The sequence below is a fragment of the Accipiter gentilis genome, chromosome 9, assembly GCF_929443795.1.
Source record: "Accipiter gentilis chromosome 9, bAccGen1.1, whole genome shotgun sequence".
In the NCBI taxonomy this organism is placed as follows: domain Eukaryota; kingdom Metazoa; phylum Chordata; class Aves; order Accipitriformes; family Accipitridae; genus Astur; species Astur gentilis.
In genome coordinates this window covers 1,766,000-1,787,260 of record NC_064888.1, presented here as the reverse complement: position 1 = coordinate 1,787,260, position 21,261 = coordinate 1,766,000, and the positions used below count along the sequence as shown (strand labels likewise).

General features: G+C 61.6%; 1 protein-coding gene across 1 annotated transcript; it reads right to left on the bottom strand.

Moving 5' to 3' along the window:
• Positions 1-1,183: 1,183 nt before the first annotated feature.
• LOC126042871 (maestro heat-like repeat-containing protein family member 2B) lies at positions 1,184-19,778 on the bottom strand. The gene is made up of 33 exons (XM_049810604.1): positions 19,653-19,778; positions 17,704-17,869; positions 17,218-17,316; positions 16,505-16,656; positions 16,028-16,171; positions 15,414-15,506; positions 14,850-14,919; positions 14,625-14,738; positions 14,088-14,161; positions 13,644-13,763; positions 12,521-12,628; positions 12,165-12,327; positions 11,743-11,903; positions 11,330-11,471; positions 10,589-10,641; positions 10,042-10,149; positions 9,674-9,793; positions 9,350-9,472; positions 8,354-8,515; positions 8,004-8,126; positions 7,616-7,683; positions 7,135-7,270; positions 6,934-7,029; positions 6,378-6,482; positions 6,029-6,152; positions 5,195-5,301; positions 4,601-4,753; positions 3,342-3,487; positions 2,933-3,095; positions 2,445-2,638; positions 1,693-1,830; positions 1,397-1,508; positions 1,184-1,222 (listed from the first exon to the last, which is right to left on the bottom strand). The coding sequence occupies exons 1-33, from the start codon at positions 19,665-19,667 to the stop codon at positions 1,184-1,186; spliced, it is 3,891 nt and encodes a 1,296-aa protein (XP_049666561.1). The 5' UTR covers positions 19,668-19,778.
• Positions 19,779-21,261: the final 1,483 nt, after the last annotated feature.

Here is a 21,261-nt window from a genome sequence, read left to right as displayed (position 1 = left end):
CTGCCCTTTGCCCCAGGGTGCCGTGTGTGGGGCAGGACTCTGGGCTCGGGGAGAGGGAAACTTCCTCTGGCTCACGGGCAAGGCTGTGCCAGCCCAGAGCACGCAGGAGGTCGCCACCTCTGAAGAGCGGGACGAAGGAAGACTGGCCAGCTTGGCCCCTGCCGGTGCCCCCGCCACAGCAGGAGCCCCCCTCAGCCTGCTGCTCAACCCAGAAAGGGGCTCCGTTCCCGCTTAGGCCCTCACCTGTACCAAGGAACACCTTTAGGAAGGACGGGGCAAGGCGGAAGCACGTGCTTCGCTTGAGCGAACTTTGCAGAGCGTTCCGTTTGGATCACGCGTGTGGTGGGACCCGCGGGACAGGGGGCTGAGGCTCACGTGGGCTCGCAGCCGGGCCAGCGTGCACAGCAGCCCAAGGGACAAAACCACGTCTCTGCTGGTGGCCTCCCTGTGTGGAGCTGCCCCTGCCCCCTGCAGATGTGCAGAGGCTCGCTGGGCGTGAGGAACAGCACCAGTGGGGCCTGCCTGGGTTAAGGGGCAGGGGTCCGATGGGCCAGCCAGATGCTACTCTCCGTCCCTCTGCTCGGCCCCTGTGCCATTGCTGACCCTTTAAGGTCCCCCCGCCATTCCCCACTCGTCCCCCAGTGCCCCCCTTCCGCCCCCTGCCCACACACCTGTAACCTCCTGTGACCCCCTCGGTTCCCCCCAGTGCCCCCGACTCCCCCCAGCGTGTCACTGGGCAGTGCCCTGGGGGGTCCCAGCGTGACGGGACGCCGGGAGGGCGAAGCCTGCTGTGGCGATACGGTCGGGGCTCTCCTGGGCCGTTCCCTGCACCAGCGCGGGCTGGTGCTGGAGGTGGTCATGCCGCGGTGGGAGGGGTGGCGAGGGGATCCCCATGGGCAGTGGGAGGGCACGGCAAGGCCCCAGGACCCCCCGGGGAGACCCCTGCTCTGGGGTCTGTCCCGGCATGACTCCATTGTCCCCAGCCCGGGAAGATCTGAGAGGGGCCCCGCAGCTGGCAGCCCCCAGCCTCGGTGTCACCCACACGTTGTCTCACCGACCGCCGGGCTGCGATTAGGGAAAGAACAGATACGCTCCCCTTTCGGTGTCTTTTGATGAGCTTTAATTAACTCCGTGGTGCTGGCTGGGGCCAGGTATTGCGGAGGGATTCCTCTAAGTGCCTGCCTCACTTGGAGGTCCCTGTCGTCCTGCGGTCCCGAGAGATCTGGAACAACACCACAGGCAGTGCCGTGGGGACCTGGTCCCGGCCACGTGCTCCCCTGGCCACCCCGCTCCAGGGACCCGTTCGCCAGGGATCTTCCCACAGAAAAAGACATCCCGAGCAGCAGTATCTCAGTAAAAGCCCTCTCACCCCTTCCTTCCCCATCTCCTGCCTTACCTCAGCAAAGCAAGCTGTAGCTGTCACCCGCAGTTTAACTGAGCAGGAATCCAGCCACGGCAAGAGGTTCTTCACCAGACAGGGGGAGACGAGCCCAGCGTGCAGCAGGATGCTGTGCAGGGGTCACAAGCGAGGGACACACAGTTACCCAGGAAGGCCACAGGCCGGGCCTCCAAAATTCGCTTGCGCCGACGCAGACGCTATTCTTCAGCTCCCGACGGCTTCCAGGGTCCAGCGGCCATTTCCCTGGGCACAGCCCTGCAGGAGTTGGCCAGATGCATCCCTGGTGCTCTTACCGGGTCAGGAGACGCACCCCCTCAGGGTGAGCCAGGGGGTCTTCCAGGCGAGCCCACACTGCCCGATTCACGAGCAGCCGCGTCCATTTCTGCACCATGCATCTGCCCAGCACCAACTCTATAGCTGAAAGGAAAATCCTGGCAAAAGAAACAAAGCGCAAAATAAGCAAACCCAATCAAACAAAACAAGTCCAAATAGCACCACCGCCAGAAACCCCAAGAACTCTCAAATCGCAGCAGGTTAGGGGAAGACTGATCTGCAGCAGAGCTAAATACCCCTGGAATGATGCTTCACAGCCTTCCAGACTGCAGCTAACGACACTGGCATTTTCTTCATGCCCCAGACCCACCGAAGCAGAAGAAAACCCACGCCTCTAGACTGACTCCACGCTAGGTGTCAACCGAGGCCAGCACCTCATACCTCTTCCCACCAGCCTTTGGCCAAGAATGACACCAGTGCCCGCAAGAGTCACTGCTCCAGCGGGGGTCCGTTGAGGGAGCGCAATGCTATTGTGCACGCAAGGGTATGCAGGAGGCAAGAGGACGGCCGTCCGCAGTATGAGCTGCGTAAGACCTTCCTGCGGGGGAGCTGGAGTTTCTCCATGAAGGAACAGAAGTAAAACCAAGTACGACGACCGCCTTCCGCATCTGGGAAGTGGGGCAGGCGAAGCCCTCCCTCAGCCCCACAAAGGCACGTGCCTTGGCACGGGGAACTGAAGCCAGCCCCTCCATCTGCCCCTTCGGCTCCTCACCTGCACGGCTTCTCCACATGCATCGCGCACTCGAGGAACAGTTGTCTCCAGCTGCTCATGAGCAAAAGCCGCCTCTCTGCACCCAGCATTTCACTGGCCCACCTGAGGAGGCTGGGAAGGAGGTGGGGAAGCAGTTGCCTGAGCTCCTCCGTGCTCCTCAGGGCAAGCACCACCTCGGAGATGGCACGGGTGATCTGCAGAGAAACGTGACCAAGAACCACCTGTTCAGGGAAGGCCTTTTCCCACCAGCCTGGTTCCCCCGCCTGCCCGGGGTGGGGGGTCACTGTCCGCACTTGTCACTTCTGTGACAGCCTTGTGGCTCAGGAGTACCAAACTGGCCTGGCTCCCCACACTCCTTGAGGCTGGCCCAGCACAGCGCCCTGCGAATCTCCACAGGCACCCCCAAAGGGCACCTGACTCCCTCGCGCCCAAGCGTGAGTTAGCAAGCAGATGCCAAGCTGCAGACATGTGTCTGCCGTTGAACGTACCGTCAGAGTCTCCAGAGCAGTCTGACGGTTGTGCCGCTCACAAGTGGAGGAGTCCGTCCCCAGGCGGTCGCTTCCTGCTCTGTTTAGTTTCTCCACTAAGCCCCTCAGGATCCGAATCCCAAGGATGCTTCTCCCCAGGCTCCTCCACAGCTCCACCGTGTCACTGCAAGGGAAGAGACGTTCACCCCTGAGCCCGTATCCTTGCGGTCCTGCGGTGCCCTCAAACCTCCTCACCTGCAATGGGGCTTACGACGCCCTACTCACAGCAGAGCCACAAGCACGCAGTCTTGCAACACTCCAGACTGCTCGGGCAGAAAAAAAAGACCTGCTTCTCAACCGGACCCCCCCAGGGCAAGGAAGCTGCAGGGTCCCTGTTTGACTACAGTGGGGAGGTGGGTCGTGCCCATACCTGTCCATGAGCAGACTCTTCTGGAGGAGACTGCTGATTACAGGCTCCTGGTGAAAGCGGGCGAGGAGAAACACTGCACGGAGCAGGAAGGGCCTGTGGGTGCTCTGCTGCATGTAGCTGTACAGGGTGTTCAGGATTTTCGGCACCTGAATGGAAGAAGAGGAGAAAGAAGGGCTCCTTTACCCCCTCCTGCGGGGCCCGGACACAGTCATTCGGCACACGAGCGATGCCTGCTCCCTTGACGCAGAGTCCAGATCCGGCTCGAAACCTCACGCCTTCCACCCTGCCTGACCCTGGCTCACATCTGGAGCCCAGCGTGCTCTTGGCAATCGTGCACCTGCATGCACACACGCACACGCATGCACACGCTCACACGCACAGCCTCGGCCGCTGCATGTGCCTGGGCCCAACCCTATGAGCAGCTGCGTGCCCTGTGTGCACACAGAGGACACGGACCCGCTTCACGCTCAACGCTTGGCTAGCTCTCCCCATGTGTCTGTAGCGATGCAAGACCACGACCAAACACGCTCTTTGAGACCCCGCAGATGCCTTGCAGGGCCCCTGCAAGGGCACGTGTCTCCTTCCAGAGGAACCCCGTTCTCCAGGGACGCTTTTCCTCGCCTCTACCCTCCTGAGACTGAGTTAGCCTGCACTGCGTGAGCCACTGGTGGCCCTAGAGCCCAAGTGGAGCGCAGCAGAGCGTGAGCGGAGGAGAACAGGAGCCTTGAAAGGGCAGGCACAGCACGAGGCCAGAGGCTCCCAGGCTACAGATGGGCAGCAACTAGTGGCTAAAGGAAGGGCACCTCACAGGCTGGGTAACACCACAGTCGGGGAAAGCAATGAGAGCAATGAACAACTATGCAACCTGTGGAAAACCTAGCATGCCCAGCAAAGCTCGGAGTAGATGGAATTGGGGACCAGTGAAGAACGAGAAGGGTGAGGTGGGTCCCAGGGCAGGGAGGACTGACAGTGACCCCAGAGGAAGGGGAGGAATGGCAAGGCTGGTGCCTCCCAGTGCCTCACTCATGGGAAGGACCCGGACCAATGGCAGACTTTGGACAAGAAGTGCCCATAGCCTTGTCACCAGCTGGAGCAGGCGCCAGCAGCGGGTGCTAATGCACGACTCGGACCCTCAGTAGCCCCTGAGTAGGCTCGGCACACAGGCGGCATTTCTCGAGCCCGTGCCAACTGCACAGGGTGTAGTGCAACAGCCAACAGGAGAAAAGACAAAGTCTAATGGAAAAAAATCTCTCCCTTACCTCCTGGACTATCTCCTTTCTGCATTCCACCAGGAAGATGAATGCCCACTTTCTCACTGCTCTTGCACGTGGGGGCTTGACAGGCCGCAAGCTGTCCAGGATGGCGGTCAGAAAGTCCACAGCCTGTGCTGCAGGGATGCATCTGCAAACGGCCTGGAGAGAAGTCAGGAACAGGAGAGCCCGCATCACAGCTCTGCCCCAGCGATTCGGAAAGGAAAGGCAACTCGACGGGACTGTTAGTTGAGCAGTCACGGAGTTGAGCAGGCTCTTGACCCTCCTGCTGTGCCTACAGTGCTGTTTACATCTGGTGCAGCTAACCGATTTGGAAGTGCCTACCCCCTTGTTGTTTGCTTATATACCAAATTGGTATTCTGACAAGAGCACTCACGCACACACACGCGTGTGCAAACGCACACATCATGGTGTCTGCTCCAGCGTGCCTAAAGGACGGTCTTGCCTCAAAGCCTCCTGCTGCTTGCTGACAACAGCTGTCCTGGACAGCCCGCTCTGGAGACAGAGACTCTGGACGGGAGCAGGGAGACGTGCAGGAGCCCAGGAGCTGGGCCCCCACCCCACTGTTTCGGGGCCAGTTACCTTTCGTATTTGGGTGCAGGTCTCCGCGAAAGTCTCGGTGTCTGGGCTGTTCAGCTCCTCACAAAGGCACCGGATCTCATCTGCCTGCGGCACCTTCATGCTCTTGGCTGGAACAAACAGCAGGACAGGAGTCACGTCTACAGAAAGCCAACCTCTGGCCCCAGATACCAGTAAAGGAGAACCCCCGTGGTGGCAGGGAAGGCCACAGGGAAAGCCAGGGCCCTCCTGAACTTGGGGCAGCGGGATTTCCTGAGCCCGATAAATGGCTGACAAATCCCGGGCTGGAAAGAGCCCTCTTCCTCCTTAAACCATTTGCTGGGGCTTCAGGGTTTCAGCAGCCTCTGCTCCTAGCAGCTGCGTCCCCTATTCCCACACAGGCCACCATCATCTCTGGGAGGCAGGAAACCTCCCTGTGACTTCCTCAGCACAGGCAGACCCTGCTGCCTGAAGAGGAAAGGGTGCAAACACAACCCTTTGCAGCACGCTCTGGGCCTGCAGCTCAGATCCCTCCTCCCCGCCCAGTTTGCTCTGGGCAGCAAATTGGTTTTCTCTCTTGTGCTCCACAGGAGATTTCTTCCCTGCCAGGGATGACTTGGGAGACTGCCCTGACCACCCAACCTCACGCACGCCCCGGGGAGGTGGGACTCAGCAACACTCTCTCAGGGATCCTTCCTGAGATGGGCAGGGGGGCAGAGGGCTAACAGGGTGGGGGCACAAAACCAGCCGAGCACGTTGCCTCCCCCTTCCCTCCACGGGCCCGCGGTGGCACCAGGCCAGGAAGGGAGGGAGGGAGGATCGGGCTGAGCAAGGCTGGGAAGCGCCTGCTCTCCTCACCTTGCATTTGGAGAAGGTAGCCAAGGCAGACCCATGCCCTCTGGCGGCATGTGGCCAGGCAGTCGCTGGTCAGAGACCCCAGCAGTCCCACCAGGGAGCCGAACTGCTTGTAGGGACATCCTCTCTGCAGGGGACAGCAGCAGGAAAAAGGTTGCAGGCAGCCCCAGCGCCCGCTCGCCTCTACTGCCCAGCCTGCTCCCTGGGCAGCGACCAGGCAGAAGGGCAGGCAGAAGGGCTGCCCCGTAATCCCAGGGGCCCCGAAAGCCAGCACCCAGCCGGGCAGGGCTCCTTTCCAGGGCCACGAATGGTGGGAATGGGGCACAAGGGCACGCGGAGGGTCCCTACTCACCGTGAGCTCACATCGCTCCTTGCAAGCGGCCAGCACGTGGGTGCAAACCCGCAGGGCTCTCTCCCGCTCCCATTCTTTGGCCGAGGTGAGCCAGCCCTTCAGGACCTGGGGCAGGGGGCATCTCGCTCGCAACAGGAATCTTTCTCTCCCCAAGATCCCTCTCCCTTCTTCTCTGGTCCCTTCCTGGCGCATCCCCCGCCCCACCAAGAACCGGCCCTGCAGCCTTCACCGCCTCGCGCTCTGCAGCCGCCTCTGCCCTGCGTCAGGTCTTGCTTCCCCGCTGGCGTCTCCCTGCTCCGGCCTTCCCCCCAGGGCTGCTCTCGCCCAGCTCAGGGCTGGCTCTTGGCTTTCCCTCCACCAGGGCCCACTTTGCTGCCTGTCCTGAGGCTGCAGTGGCCGGGCGCTCCTGACCCCCGGCCCCGGCCAGATGCACAGCCCCAGAGCAAGGAGCCAAAGCCCCATTTGTCTGGAGGAAAGGTATCCACCTCCTATCACCCACCAAGGTCTCGATTCTCTGCCCTGGCAAGGCTTTCCCTGTTGCCCCGTGGCTACTCACGTGGACCACGTTGCGAAAGCAGGCAGAGGTCGCCTCAGCCTCCAGAAGGGTTTCTATGAGGTGGCCCAGATCTTCCATGCCTCTCCTGTGCAGAAGCTAAAAGCAGCAAAGGAGAGCTGAGGCTATGCATCATGGGGGCTGCCAGGGCATGCTGAGGTGGGATCCTGACCCACAGATGGGCAGGCACTGGCCGCTGGGTACCTCCATGTTCACAGCTGCCCTCACACTCTTCCTTCCCTTTTTCATCTGCTCCTCGGAAGGATGGGACAGAACACTCTGGCAGCACACTGCCAGCAGGTTGCGATTTTCCTTCCCACTCAGAGGTGGCCTCAGCTTGCTGGCCAGAGGAAAAAGGGAGACAAAACAGAAAGGGGATTTACTAACCCTCTCCAGGGTGGCTTAAACCACAACTGGGTCCCTCCTAATCGAGGGCCCCAAATCCAACACCCCCAGCCCACGCCAGCGAGCACTGCCTTCAGCTCCAGCAATTCCTACCTCCGCCCAGGCAGCAGGCAACCCCTCCACCCACCAGGTTAAGGAACCCCTGGGGCTCCCTTCTTCTGGGAGACACCTGGAATGGGGAACACCCTCCCCACTCCACAGCCCCAGCAGCTCCTGGCCCCATGCTCAAGCTGGGCTGGGGCACACTGGGAGTGCCCAGAGCCTGGGGAACAGACCTCACCTCAACTCCTCCAGGGCATGAAACACTCCATACACCAGGGAGTCCCAGGGCTCCCTCTCTATCCAGTCCTGCAAGTCCCAGAGACAAGTGCAGAGTTGGCAGCGGGCAGGGACACGGGACAGCCCTCCCGCCGCCCCGGGGACAGGCTCTGCTGCCAGGCCTGGGCAGACGCTGCCCCATCTCCCCCACGGAACCCCAAAGGCACTGCAGGAGGGACCCTGCTCCTCAGCCACAGCCACCCAGTACCAGCACCCAAGGGCCCCACCGGCTCCAGACACAGCTCCAGGAGCTCGCGTGAAGCCGAGAGACCATCGTGCCTCTGGGGAAACCAGGCTGATGGCGCAGCCCAAAACTCCCCCGTGTGACGGCTCCAGCTACGGACACTCACCAGCAGGGTCCGTGTCGCCTCCTGCTTTGAGGAGAGCTCAAAGCTGCCGCAGTCGCCCACAGCCTGGATGGCACAACTGACCTCGGCGATGCTCTGCACCAGGGCGAGCTTGAGCTGCAAGTCCTGAGGCCAAAGAGAGCAAAGCACCCCTTGAACTCTTTGAAGGGCTGAGAGGTGGAAGAGGAGCATGGGCAGGAGGAACCCACGGAGAACTTGCATCTGGACGTTGAGGACAAACCCCTCCTTGGGAGGTCTTTAGGAAGAGACCGCCCATCTCGGTACACCCCAGCCCCGAGGGGCCGGAGCTGGGGCACCCAGGCATCCCCACCCTACGCGCCCTGTGCTCCTACCCTCTCATTATCTCTGGAGAGCCTCAGGATGTTGCCCATGATGTCTTTATCCACGCAGGTGAGCAGCTGCTCCTTGGGGGCATGCAGTGCGATGCCGCTGTAGGTGCGCATGAGAGCAGCACGAATGGTCCAGGTTCTCTCCATCTTCTGCCGCCGCTGTACCTGTGTCGACAGAGATGCCCTGAGACATCAGCCCCGGGACTCCTGTGGCGGGCTCCTGCGGCAGGCCCTGCCCCGCACCCTCGCCAGCTTCCTTGTTTCCCCCAGCAGCTCCCCAAGCTGCCAGTGCTGCTGGGGCTGGGAGTTGTTCCCACCCCGCAGCTTGAGTTCTCTCTCTCGGAGAGGGAGGAGGTGCAGCCAGCATCGCACACGCTGCTGGCTGTTATACCACTGACTCGAGAGGCCGGGGAGCTGTCTGGAACCTTTCTGCGGACAGGTACCCGACATAGCCTGTCACGGTCCTGCTCAGAGCCGTGCAGCCTGTGCGGGTCAGTGGCGCAGATGAGCCCGGTCTGCTCCCCTCCCCAGGCCAGGCTGCACTGCTCTCTCTGCAGGGCCCTGCCCTGCCCAGAAAGGCTTCCCCACAGCCCCCAGGTGGGGAGCAGAGCCAACGAGACCTCGCCAGGCTCCTGCTCCCAGCCCTCAGCTTTGAGGAAGGGGCAGAGTGTCACACTGTGCCCACCCCCTTGTCACCAGCTCCTGCTGAAGTTAAGTCAGGGCAACGTGGCTGCAAGCAAGCAAGCAAGCAAGCAAGCAAGCAAGCAAGCAATTGCTGCAGCTGCCCCAGCTGGGTGGCTCTGATCCACCAGGTGCCAAACCCCATCCTCTCCAAAGACACCTCAGGGGCCAGGATGTCCCCTCTGAAACACAGGTCTCGGGTAGGTCTTCCAAGAAAGTTAATCTAAAGGCAGCTGCCACAGGGTGGCTGCTGCAGGTGTAGAAGTGGAAAGAAGCCCAAAAAAGGAAAGCCAACCAGCAAGCCCCTCGTTCCTTTACCTTCCAGCCTGTGGAACCCTGGTAGGACCAGTCTCTGGTGAAAGCGGCAGAGAACAGAGTCACCCTGTCCAAGATCAGGTAGAAGTGGCTCTCGGCAGCGTGGGACACAACAGAAATCATTCCCTGCAACCACGGAGAAACGGGGAGTTGGTTCCAGTCCAGGCATTCAGCCGTGGCCAGCGACAGTGGCCAGGCAGGACGTTGCAGCAAGCAGGAAACAGCAGCAACGGGGAAAAGCAAGGAGGTCTGGAGCTGGGCCAGCAGCAGCCCTCCCTCTCCCCCAGGAAAATCCAGGGGATGCTCAGGACAGGAGCGTCACCTCACCTTGGCCTCAGACAGCTCCACAGGGTTTGTCTCCCGGAGGAACCTCAGCACCTGCCCTTGGACGTGTCTGAGGTCCTGACAAGCTGCCAGCACTGTCCCAAGAGCCTTGTACAGGAAAAGCTGAAAGAGAAGGAGCCGAGCCCGAGATGCAGTCATGGCCTGACCCGTCAGGAGAGGGCTGGCCCCAGATGGACCCCACCACCTCCGGGAGCAGGCAGAGCCAGCCACGATGCCAGGCTGTGGCCAGCCGCTGGGGCAGCCCAGGGGAAACGCCTTTTGGGGACGAGGGAAAGGAAAGCAGTGAAATCTGGCTGCGTGGGCAGAGCACCAGCGCCAGCTCCAGCCCCAGTGCCGGGCAGGACACATACCTTCTCCCAGGAGCCGGCAGCAGAGCTGCCCAGCCGCTGGCTCAGCTCCTGGCTCAGGCCTATGGTCCAGGCCTTATCCTCCACGGGCTCCAGCGACGCTCGCAGAAACTGGTGTGAACGGGAAAGGAAGCGAGTGTTCCCCTGACCTTGGCCAGGGCCCTTTCCACGCTCACGTGTCCCGGGATGCTGCGGGGGAGAGCTGCCGGGAACGGCAGTCTCTTCCCCCACCCCACCCAACCCTCTTTTCACCAGCTTCCCTCTTCTCCTAACGCCTCATGTGAGACCCCCCGGCAGGCCGGACTCAGAGGAGGAGGCAGTGCTAAGGCGCGTGCCACAGCGTTAGAGGGCGTTAGCCATCAGCCGTGGCACGTGTGCAGGCAGCAGCTCCTCTTGGGTGGGCAGGCACCTACTGCCGGGGGAGGCGCAGGGTGCTCAGGAGGTGCCCCCACCTCCTGGTGCCTACACAGGCAGCCCCCAGCTTCCTCCCACAACTTTGCTCCCTCTTCTCCCCCCTCGATTTGTGAGACCCCCCGCAAGGACGCTGTACCTTAAGCACACGGCGCTCCCACTCTGCAGAGGCCAGGGAGCTCTCAGTTCTGCCTAGGAAGCAAGAGGAAGCAAAAGCTCTCGCAGCTATTTAAGCTCACACCAAAGGCGAGTCCGGCGCTCTCCTCTGCAGTACGACCTCCCAAAAGTCCCAGGCCATCAGGCTAGAGAGGGCCTACGCGAAAGCCCTTGCGAGGCCAAAGACACAGGAGGGATCCCAGGGGCGGTCGTCAGAGGCATTGACTCAATCTGGGGAAGGACGCACTGGCCGCAGCAGATCCCCACGGAGCGACTGCAGCTCCCAGAACAACTCCAACCACCCAGTCCCAACACACGTTTTCTCCCGAACCACCCATTGCCTTTTGCCCATTTCCAGCCCTTCTCCCAGGCTACTGCCGGGGACAGCTGCGGCAAACCTCGCCTGGCCTGGGGACTTGGTCCTCCACAGCCGAGGGCTGCACCCCCTCCAGGAGCACCAGTCCCGTCCCTCTCCCAGACACCATCCTTGGGTGATGCCAAGACCTGCCCTCCGAGGGGACATCAACGGCCCTGCCCATCCCCTGGGCTGAACTGATGCCAGGGGACAGCTGCCCCCAGCCTCAGCACCGGCTCCCTGGAAGGGGAAAGGCAGCGGAGCAAGGGCTGGGGAACTGGGGACAATTCCCCTCCGTCGCGCCGGGGCAGCTGCGTTTTCCTGCCCCCCTCCCTCCCCTCCAGCCTCTCCCTCCCACCTGCACTTTACCTTCCAGGTACTGCAGCAGGAGGGGGATCTCGGTCGCCCACGCCGCCCCCAAGCCTCTGTGGATCCTGCCGTGGAGGGCCTGCAGCAGCTGCAAGGCAGCAACCGCGCGTTCGCGGCTCGGGTAAGGAGCTGCCGCCACCACCTAGAGGAGGGCAGGAGAGAAGGGTCACTCCTGCCGCCAGAGCCACAGCTTCTCCCAGGAGGGAGCTCGGTGCCGCTTGGCTGGCAGCAGGCAGCCGATGGCTTCACCCAGGGTGCTGCCAGCCCTGAGAACGGAGCGGGATCCCTGATGGGCTCGGGCATGCTGCCTCCTCCTTGGGGGCTCCCAGCGCTGGCCTCAACAGCATCTCTACCCCGGGATCTCCCACCACCCCTGGCCAGAAAAGCTCTTTCCCCAGGGCCCCGCTACTCACCAGCAGTCGAGCCAGCAGGGCCTGGGGAGCCGGCAGCCGGGCTGTGGGGAGGCAGAAAGGCTGGGTGAGCCGACGAGCCTCACGCCTCCGATAGCCCCACACAGGGCGGAGGGCTGAGAGCAGCTGCGCTGCAATAGCGCTGGCTGGGGGGCTCCCCAGGGCTGCCCAGCAGGAGATGAAGGCAGCTCCAGCACGGCCAGGAGCGAGCCCCGGCTCACCAGGAGAGCGCTGCGAGCAGGAGAGCCAGGCCTCTGCGCCGGGCACGGGGCCACGCAGGGCAGAGCCCCTCGTGCCCAGCAGCAGAGCCTGTCTCTGCCCTTTGCTTTTCCTGGGCTCCTGCTCAGGGCTGGTGGGGCGCAGGGAGACGCGGGCTGGCCTGACCCCTGGCCAAACCCAGCAGCAGCACTCGCTGGGGCTCCTACCTTGCTCCTGGGAGTCCGTGGCATCCGGCTCCTCCTCCTCCTCCTCCTCGCACCCCGCTCTCTCCCGTCTCTCAACCAGGGCTCGGAGACAGCGGGAGAGCGGGATCAGCATGCCGCTGTACTGGGCTGGCACCACGTACTGCAGCAGCCTCGGCCACAGGAGCTGCAGAGAAGAACCGGGCAATTCGCCACACTGGCATTTCCGCTCAGCGCGAAGACGAAAAGGACGGTCTGCATTTCCCCGAGCCTGGTGCGCTTCAGCGCAGGAGGGGACAGGTTCAGGGCATGGGGGAGCACACGGAAAAATGTCCTGAAGGCAAGAAGTGGCCACAGCAGCAGGACAGAGGGCAACTTACTTTGGTCATCCCTCTCAGAGTGACGTCCAGTGAGCCCACGATGTCCAGGCACAGGGCTCGAATTGCTCCATCCTCTGGGTTTTCCCAGGCAAAAAGGCCTCCTGCCACCTGTAAGACAGAGTTGGCAAACCCCCAGTTACCCTCAGCTCCCAACTGATGAGGCTCAGGCACGCCTCACCAGTGCTCCTCTTGCTCCTGTGCCTGCCTCCCTCCCGACGGCCAGACGGACCCAGCTCGAGGACCGGGTCCCAGACCCTGGGAAGGACTGGGAAGCCTGGGAGCAGACAGTGCCGCTGCTTGTCTGCTCGGTCCCCTGGGGCCCAAATGCTGCTGTCGTGCCACCAAAGCAGACCTGAGGAATGTGCCCTTCAGCAAGGCTGTGCTCAGTGCCAGCCCTGGAGGCAGCACACGCAGCCCGACGACGGATGTGGAGGAGCACCCGGAAGCCCTTTCCTTTGCCCTGCTCCCAAAGCAGAGCCTCCCCGAGCCTCAGAGCGACGCACATGGATCTCCCAGCTACAGGGAAGGTGCGGCCAGAGGGAACGTCCTCGGCGAGTCAGCGGGAGGCTCGGCCATCCCCAGCTTTCACCTCCTGGGCACCCAGCTGAATGCTGGGAAATGCTCACCGCAGGGAGTGCCAAACGGCCCGTCCCCTTGCCAGAAGGGATGTGGGCCCCCAGACTGTTACTGGATGGGCCGGCTGTGCTTTGGAGGGCCAGAGCACGAGAACACCACAGAAAGCTCCTCTAGCCAGGCCCACCTGTCTGCACTGGCTGTGTTTTGCTCACCGTCCAGCAGCATTTAAGGATGGAAGATGTCCTGCCCCTACAAGACCCTCCCTTTGCAAGGCGGCTTTGCCGAAGGCGCCTGTGGGCGCAGCTCGGCACCACAGTGCCGGGTGGCATGCCGAGGTGTAAACCCACATCATCCACCGACATCTCCACCAACATCGGCACAGACGCCCACGAGGAACGGCCATTCGGAAGCGGCTCTGACGGCAGCGCCAGTGCCGATGGCTCTGCAGCATGGAGCTCGCCAAGGCCAAGGCCGCCGGCAGGAGCTCTCAGCACGGTCCAGGCGCTGGTCAAAAAAACCAGCCCTGGGTGTCCTGCTCCGCCCTTACCAGTCTGCCCGAGGTCCGGCTGAACTCGCTGAAGATGTGCCCCACCACATCCCATGGCCAGCAGCTCTGGGATCCGGAGCTGAGCAGCTCCCTGCTGAACTCCAGAACTGCCCTCCGCACCTGCCAGGGGAGAGTGTGGTTATGACCCTCCTGTTCAAAACCCAAAGGGTTTGCGCCTTTGTGGCTCGCAGAGAGGTGGCAAGGCCACGGCAGAAGCTTTCGCTCCTGGTGTCAGGGCTGGGCTTCAGCACCAGGCTGGACGGGCATTTGCCCCACAGAGCGCAGAGACCTCCCCGCTCTGCCCGGCCAGCTCTCCCCAGGGACGAGCCATCAGCCACCACCTGGGCAACGCGCCAGCACTTCCCCAGGCCCCCTGGCTCTGTCCCAAGGGAAAGGGTTTCTCTGCCTCCCCTGGCGGCACCCTCCCTTCCCAAACCAGTTCACCTGGGCACTGGGGTCACTGCACAAGGGGCGCATGGCCTCCACCAGCTGGGGCAGCTTCTCTCTCGCCGCAGGTGCTGGAAGAGATACGGAGAGGTGTGCATTGAGGCAGAGCCCCAGTGGCAGAAGGGATCCCCTGAAGCTTCCAATGGGACAGAAGAGCGGGGCCTGACTGGCTGCACGGGAGGCAGCGGCGTAGCCGGAGCAACCCCGCTTCCAGAGGCACGGCTATTTTACAGGGACCGAAGCCTACGGCAACACAGAGAACAAGAGAAACAGCACGGGTACGAGCAGCTCCTGTGCAAAGCAGCCCACCTGCCCGCCCACCAGCCTGCCCGTGTTACAGAGCTTGGAGCGTCGTCCCTGGTGTGCCGGCATTTCTAACTGCCGGGGGACAGCCCTGTTGCAGGGCCATCAGCTCGGCTGGGGACCCGCTCTTCGCAGCTCCCTTTGGGTGCAGGTGCACCACTTTCGGCCCATTCCTGCTGTCAGCCCAGCAGCCCCAACCCCTGCCTTGCGTCCCTGGTCTGTGGCACTGACCGTCAGCGCGGGCCAGCACTCCCAGCAGGCCCAGGGCTGCCACGCGACCGGCCTCACTCCCACCGCTCAGCTGGGAGTGCAGAAACACGCCTGTCTCCTCGGGGCGCATTCGTGCTGCGGGGAAGAAATCGCATTCTGCATCAGCAGGCAGCTGTCCCCAACAGCCAAGGACAGGGAGAGAGCTGCCACGGCACGGCGGGCCATCGCCCAGTCTCCTCTCCTTACCCTGCAGCATGATGCAGCGGGACAGCACTGCCTTCTGGGCCGGGCCAGGCTCCTCGGTCACGTCAGAGAGCTGCGGGAACAAGGTCCATTTTAGAGAAAGTGGCGTCAGTGCCGAGAGGGACTGAAAAGAAACGGCGCTCTCCGTTCTCCTCTCCCTGGGCACTCTGGGCATGGGACCCACAGCTGAAACCCAGCCCACCCCACGGTGGCCCCGGGCACACACAGAGGTTTGCGGCAGCCCAGGCTGCCCAGGAGCTGAGGCTGAGCAGCGCTGAAAGGCTGCCCTCAGGGTGCTGGCGCTCCAGAGTCCTCCTGCGACTTGGCCGAGAGGGAAATGGCTGTGGCAACCGGGCTGCCCCTCAGGCCCGTTCGAAACAGCCAGGATCAGGCCTCCTGCAGCCTTAAGATGGCACCCGGATCGAAGTCCTGGCGTGCTCCAGGCCTGCAGGAAGGTCCCAGTGGAGGAACGCCCTGCTCTGCCCTGCCAGCCGGCAGGTCTCTCCCCTCCGTGGCAATCACGGGTGCAGGCCTCAGGCTTGCGGCAGGGTGCAGGGCTCCCCTTACCTGGCGGTGCACAGCGGTGCTGATGGCAAGAGCCGTGCCCTGCGGCATTGGGGTCTGAACTCCCTCCAGTATCTCCAGGACATAGCTGAGGCTCTACAAGAGAACGGGGGGGAAGAGGAGGCTAAAGCCACCTAAAGGCACTTGGGAAGGGAGAAACCCAGCACACCTGGGATAAGGGGAGCCCCTCACATCAGCTCCCAGGGAAAAGCCCGATGAGCAGAGCAGCATCAAGAGGGTCTCTTTCCTCGGAACGGAGCCCGGGCTCGACAACTCAGTTTCCCACTCATCAGACCTCGCCAGTCGCCGCATGGGACTGGACATGGCCCTGGGCATTCGGGCAAAGCTCTTCCTGCACGCAGAGCCCCAGGGAGCTGGCAATGCCTCCCTTCCTGAGCAGGTGAGCCCCAGGGACTCTTGCCTCCCTCCCGCCCTGCCCCCGGTTTCTCCCTTTCTGCCCAAAGAGCCCAGAAAACCCCTCGCCTCCTCTGCTCTTCCTGTTCCTTCTCTGAGGGCTTCCCACCTCCTCCTGGCACCCCACAGCTCCCCACTGCCTCTTAGCACTCGCACAGACCCACCCAGCAGCCACGCACGCCGGGCCCTGCGCAACATCTCACCTTGGTGAGCCGGGAGGTGTCTCGGACCTCCTGGTATTGCTGCAGGAGCCAGAGGAGCTGCTCCCAGGTATGCTCTCGGTGCTGCTCCTCATGCAGAAGGACCCCCAGCATGGCAGCCACTGCCCCGAGGACAGCCTGCTTGTCCTGAAGAGGGAAGGGAGAGGCTCCGCTTGGAGGGCTGAAGGTCTGCCTAGTGCTCAGCACCCCCTGGACACCGGTCTGCCCTTCCCACTGGGAGGGGTTTCCCTTTCCCTTCTGCCCTGCAGAAGAAGGGCTCGCTCCAGAGGAGAGAGAGCACTTCCCCACCCCACCCTGCTACCCCAGCCCTCCCTGCAGAAAGGCCCCAAGGCTCGGCTGCTTCCCGTCGGGAAGCCCCCCTCCCCTCGGCCCTCTGCTCGCACCCCACTGGGCACAGACGGACCCAGCGCCACGGACATCCCTGCTGCAGCCCCGGGCGTGGAAAGCAGCACTTCTCACCTCTTCCTCCTTGCAGTCCAGCCAATTTGCCACCACATAGCGGAAGACCGGGTAAATGGCTTCACAGAACTGTGCCGCCCCCTTGCGAGGGAAGGGGCATTGCTCCCAGCTGCAGAGGTATGTACCGACTCCTTGCGACCATTGCTCCAGGACTGCACCAGGACGAAGGAAAAGGGAGCATGTGAGAGTCTGCAGCAGGGACGGTACCTTGCATTCACGCCCAAGCCTGCTTTAAGGACAGTCCCAGGCTCGGCAGGGCTCAGCCCAAGACTAGATCTGGATCCGAGGGCAATCTGTGCTCTTGAGGTGCCTGGATTCAAACGCCCCACCGTTTCTCTCCTCCTCACTCCCATCGCACCTTCTCCTCCTCAACAGCCCGTTCCCCTTCAGCATTTCTCACTGCACACCCTTCCCTTCCCTTTCCCTTCCCTTTTCCCTTCCCTTCCCTCATACTCGCCCTTTCAGAGCAGGGAGTTTAATCCCAGAGGGAAGCGGGGGAACAGAAACCGTGGGAAGGGACCCAGGAGTTTCTCCGTGCAGCGCTGCCGCGTCCTGCCCACAGAAACCTCCTGGCCTTCCCCCGCTCCTCCTACACACTCGCTGCAGTTTGGGACTGCCGCGGGCTCACAGCCACCACGTTCCCTCTGAGATCACATGGAGGCATCGAAGGCCGCCCCTGCCCCTAGGACCCCAGCCAAGGAGCCGACACTCACCACTGCAGACGGCATGCAGGACCTCGCCGCTCCCCACCTGGGTCAGCACGGTGCGCAGGGCGAGCAGCGTCATTCCCACAAAGGGGATGCACCGCAGGGCTGCAGAGGAGGCAGGGACAGAGGGACCGAGAGGGTCGGTGAGAGACACGGGAGACTGGGGGCCATCCCTGCCAGGGCTGGGGCTGCTGGGCCACGCAGGACGTGCCGGAGGGCGTGGGACGGGCTGCCTTCCCCAGGGGGGAAGCCCTCTGGGGAAATGGGGAGGACGGTGCAGGGCCAAGACCCCGCGGGTTTGTCTCCAACAGGTTCCCACCCTTTGGGAACTGGCATCGGGCTGATAAGGCAGAGCTGCCGACTGGCCCTGGCACGGAACAAGGAGGCACGGCAACTCCGTAGCCCCCCAGTTCAACACAGGGCATTTAGGGAGGGCGAGGATCCCTTCTCCTTGTTATCACAGATCTCTACCCAAGGCCCAGGGTGCCATACCATATCTGCGGGCCATTTTGCCCAAGGTGAGGAGCACAATCTCATCAGGGACCTTCCTCATGGCCTTCAGGTGGCTCTGGAGCTCGGACATGACAAAGTGGAAGTGGGAGCGGGCCAGAGCTACCAGGACGTCACTAGCGGCCATCTTCACGTCACCTGTCACACCCTGCAAAAGCGCCACAGGTTAAACACTCCGGAGAAAAAGGCTGAGGCACTAGGGCAGGCTGAATGACCCCATCTCCTCTGCAAGACCCCTCGGGACAGCTGCGCTCGGGGCCGAGCGGCTGCTGCCTCTCGTACCCTGGGATAGGCGAGCAGTTCCCTGGCGAGATGAGGGAGGCTTTTCCCCAGAACAGCCCTGTGCTGCTGCCCCCCCTCCCTCTCCGTGCAGGTGCCAGGAACAAACTGCCGCAGGCTCAGGGCCCCCCTGGGACCTCTCCGTGGGGCTGGTGGGTTGCCACAGCTCTTCCTCAGAGCAGGACAAACAGTGTTGAGCTTGAACCCAGCTGTCGCTCAGTTAGAAACAGCCCCGAGTCTGCTTCTCTGCACAGTTCCCTGCCTCCCTGTGGAGTGATTGCTAGAAGTGACTCATCACTATGTTCCCCGCGCCCCCTTGAGGGAAGGCAAAACCTCCAGGGTGGAATGCAGTGGACACGCGAGGAATTGGTTCCCTAGTAATTCTCTGTGCAACGTAACCTGCAACCTTAGATGTTAGCAACACCAAGGGGGTTTGGTGTGCTGACCCTAAGAGAAGTAACACGGAGGGTGGAGCGGAGCGGAGACGCCACGGCCAGTCTCTGTGATATTATCGCAGGGATAGGGAACTGGAACGATAGGAACGGTAGGTCCCTGCATTGAATCCACGGAAGCAAGGAGGTAAAATCATGGGGGTTCTGTCGACCTACCGCCCTACTTCTGATTTATCTCCTAAGTGCCCTGTCCTGGGGTACTGACACGCAGAATCACGTCCTCTGGGTGAACTTTGCCCATTATAATACCAAAACACACCTCCATCCCAAAAGCTACCCGCCTCCAGAGTGCAACCACCCCTCACTGAGCCTGCGCTCTGAATTTTTTTCTAGCATGTCCTTTTAAAAGCAAAGCGAGAGAACTTAATACCAATCAAAGTAAAGGCATGCATGACTAGAGTCGCTCGAGCTCCACCTAAATAGGAAAATCGTATAAAAAGGCCCAAAGAGAGGGGGACTATTAGGGAAGATACTGTCGTGGACAAGTTGGGAGGACATCACTGCCTTCTGGGGTCAGCTGACAGGCTGAACCTCTCTTCCCCCCAGAGGGACACCTCTTGGGTGAGATTCGAACACTCGGCTGTAGCGAGTGCTTTCCCGGGAAACTTAGAATTCTTTAGAGCTCTTTTTCTTCCAGACTTCAATGCGCTTGTAGTCAACTGTATTATTATTTGCACGTGCCTTGCAGACAGTGTATTTATCATCGGCAATCCAAAAGAACCCGTACTCCTGTTGCTGTAATAAACTGTACTATTCGTTAAAATCTAGCCATGATAGTTCATTGAACGCAACCAAGCTCCTTAAGTCTGGCTGTGATAGTTCCTTGAACGCGACTAAACTGAAAGTACAGTGCGCTATTTCTGCGACCGTAATCGTGATGGTTCAACATACTGAACGCGACCGGACTTACGGTGCTGAATTGGGCATCACCCAGAACCTAAGCCTAGCCGCCCCCAGCCCCTCTGACATCTAAGGACAAGCTGGAACGCAAGGGGGGGTATTTTCTGCCTAAAGTCTTTACCCTTTAACACAACACTCCCCTCTCCAAATTCCCTGCCATGACGAGCCCCCAGAGCCTCTCCCTTAGGACCTCTGCTGGGTCTGAACAACCGAGGAACATCTCTGCGCCACTCTGTATTTCCCCCAAAACCAGGGGCAGAGGCAGGCTGCTTGGGTGGCCTTGAAAGAGAACAAGCTCACCTGAGCTGCTCGCATGTCACTCAACGCCTCTGCTATCAGGCGGTTCACAACGCCACTCGTCAAACAGCCGTCACCTCCCCACAGGACGCTCTCCAGCTCCCGGTACGTCTCCACTCGGTCACCCTGGGGACAGACCACAAAGAGGAGTGATGGGACTTGCTTTGCCCTTGTTCCCAGGGAGCCACGACAGAGACCTGCTGCCCTCCAAATCATCTGCGTGACACAGGCACGAGGGACGACTTGCAGGCATGGGTCAGGACAGCCACGGGGAACAGCAGGCTCTTCCGTGGCGCCTCTGACACTAGCAGACAGTCAGAGAGGGAGATCGACTCCACCGGGCCAGAAGGCCACGTGGGAGCCTGGGCGGTCACTCCCGAAAACGGGGGACGGCGGAGGTCAGGGGGAAAGTGCCGGACAAGGAAGGGTGTGACTGTTCACTCAAGCCCTGCCTAGATTTTGGCTAACCCAGCTCCTGCTAAGGCCTGGTGTATGCTAGGAGCAGCACCATTAGGTCAAAGCGAGAGCACCGTGTAGGCAGGACGGGTGGCCAGAGAGAGCTAAAGGGCCATGATGCAGCCATTACCAGCTGCGGATGGCTGTCTCCGGCAGCCATTGCCTTTTGTCTGGCAGCTTCCTCAGAATCCACTAATGTAAGGAAATGGTAGAGACCCAGCCTCCAAGCTGGACGGTATAAAACATCAGCTTACTCAAAAAGCTCTCCGTTGGCTCATAGGTTCATAGCAAAAAAAATTCTGGGTTTTTTGCTCATAGGGGCACGATATTAAGAGTTACAGATTATAAGTTATGAAACCTTACGACTTGACTGGTGAAGGAGTGAATTCACGTGATAGACGAGTCTGGGAGAAGGGAATTGAGCCCCTGTCATGTTTTTCTATTGTATTTCTTACTGAGCTCATGAAATAAGGTCAAAATCACAGCGTATGTTGTCCTGTCCATTTGAGAGATCCAAATGGACGGTGACAAAGGGGAAGGCATGGGAACGAGACCACGCCCCGAGGAGGGGAAGCCGTGAGCACCCTGCGCCTTGGGGCCCAGTGTTGCTCCTCGCACGGGGCAGGAGCCCCAGCACTGGGAGCTCCCGGGGAAAGGAGTGGGGAGCAATGGCATTAGTCCAGCTTGAGCAGCAGGATCGACGCCTGGGGACAAAGTGCCTGCAGGAGGGCAGAGGTGCTGTCAGGTGAGACGCCCCTCTGCCACGGCACCCGGGGAAGCCAGGGGCATGGCGGGGAGCCCTCAACCCCCACCTTACCTCATGGTCTTGCAGTCGCTTTAGCAGAGAAGTCCCGACGGCCACAAAGGTAGTGACGGCCGCAGGGACAGTCCCCGTCCCCCCGCCTCTGTCCTCAGAACGCGCAGGTCTGGACTGGGAACGCACGCATGGGCAGAGAGCTGCAAGAAAAGAAAGAAATGGCTTTGCTGGCTGCAGGGCTTCGCACCAGGGAGGGGTGAGGATCTTCCCAGACCGCCCCAGCACCATCAGCCTGTGCTGGGCTGTACTGGCAAGAGGGAAGTCAGTGGCATGAGGAGAGGGAGTCTTCCCCTCACCGCAGCAGTGGGAAGACCACCCTGGGGGACTGGGCCCATCCTG

Bases quoted from the DNA above. Each gene is read 5' to 3' on its own strand.
- LOC126042871 (XM_049810604.1), bottom strand. The intron at 10,642-11,329 runs GTAAAGTGCAGG...CTTGCTTCCTAG, and splicing joins CCTGCTGCAGTACCTGGAAG to GCAGAACTGAGAGCTCCCTG. The intron at 6,153-6,377 runs GTGAGTAGGGAC...TGTCCCCTGCAG, and splicing joins AGGAGCGATGTGAGCTCACG to AGAGGATGTCCCTACAAGCA.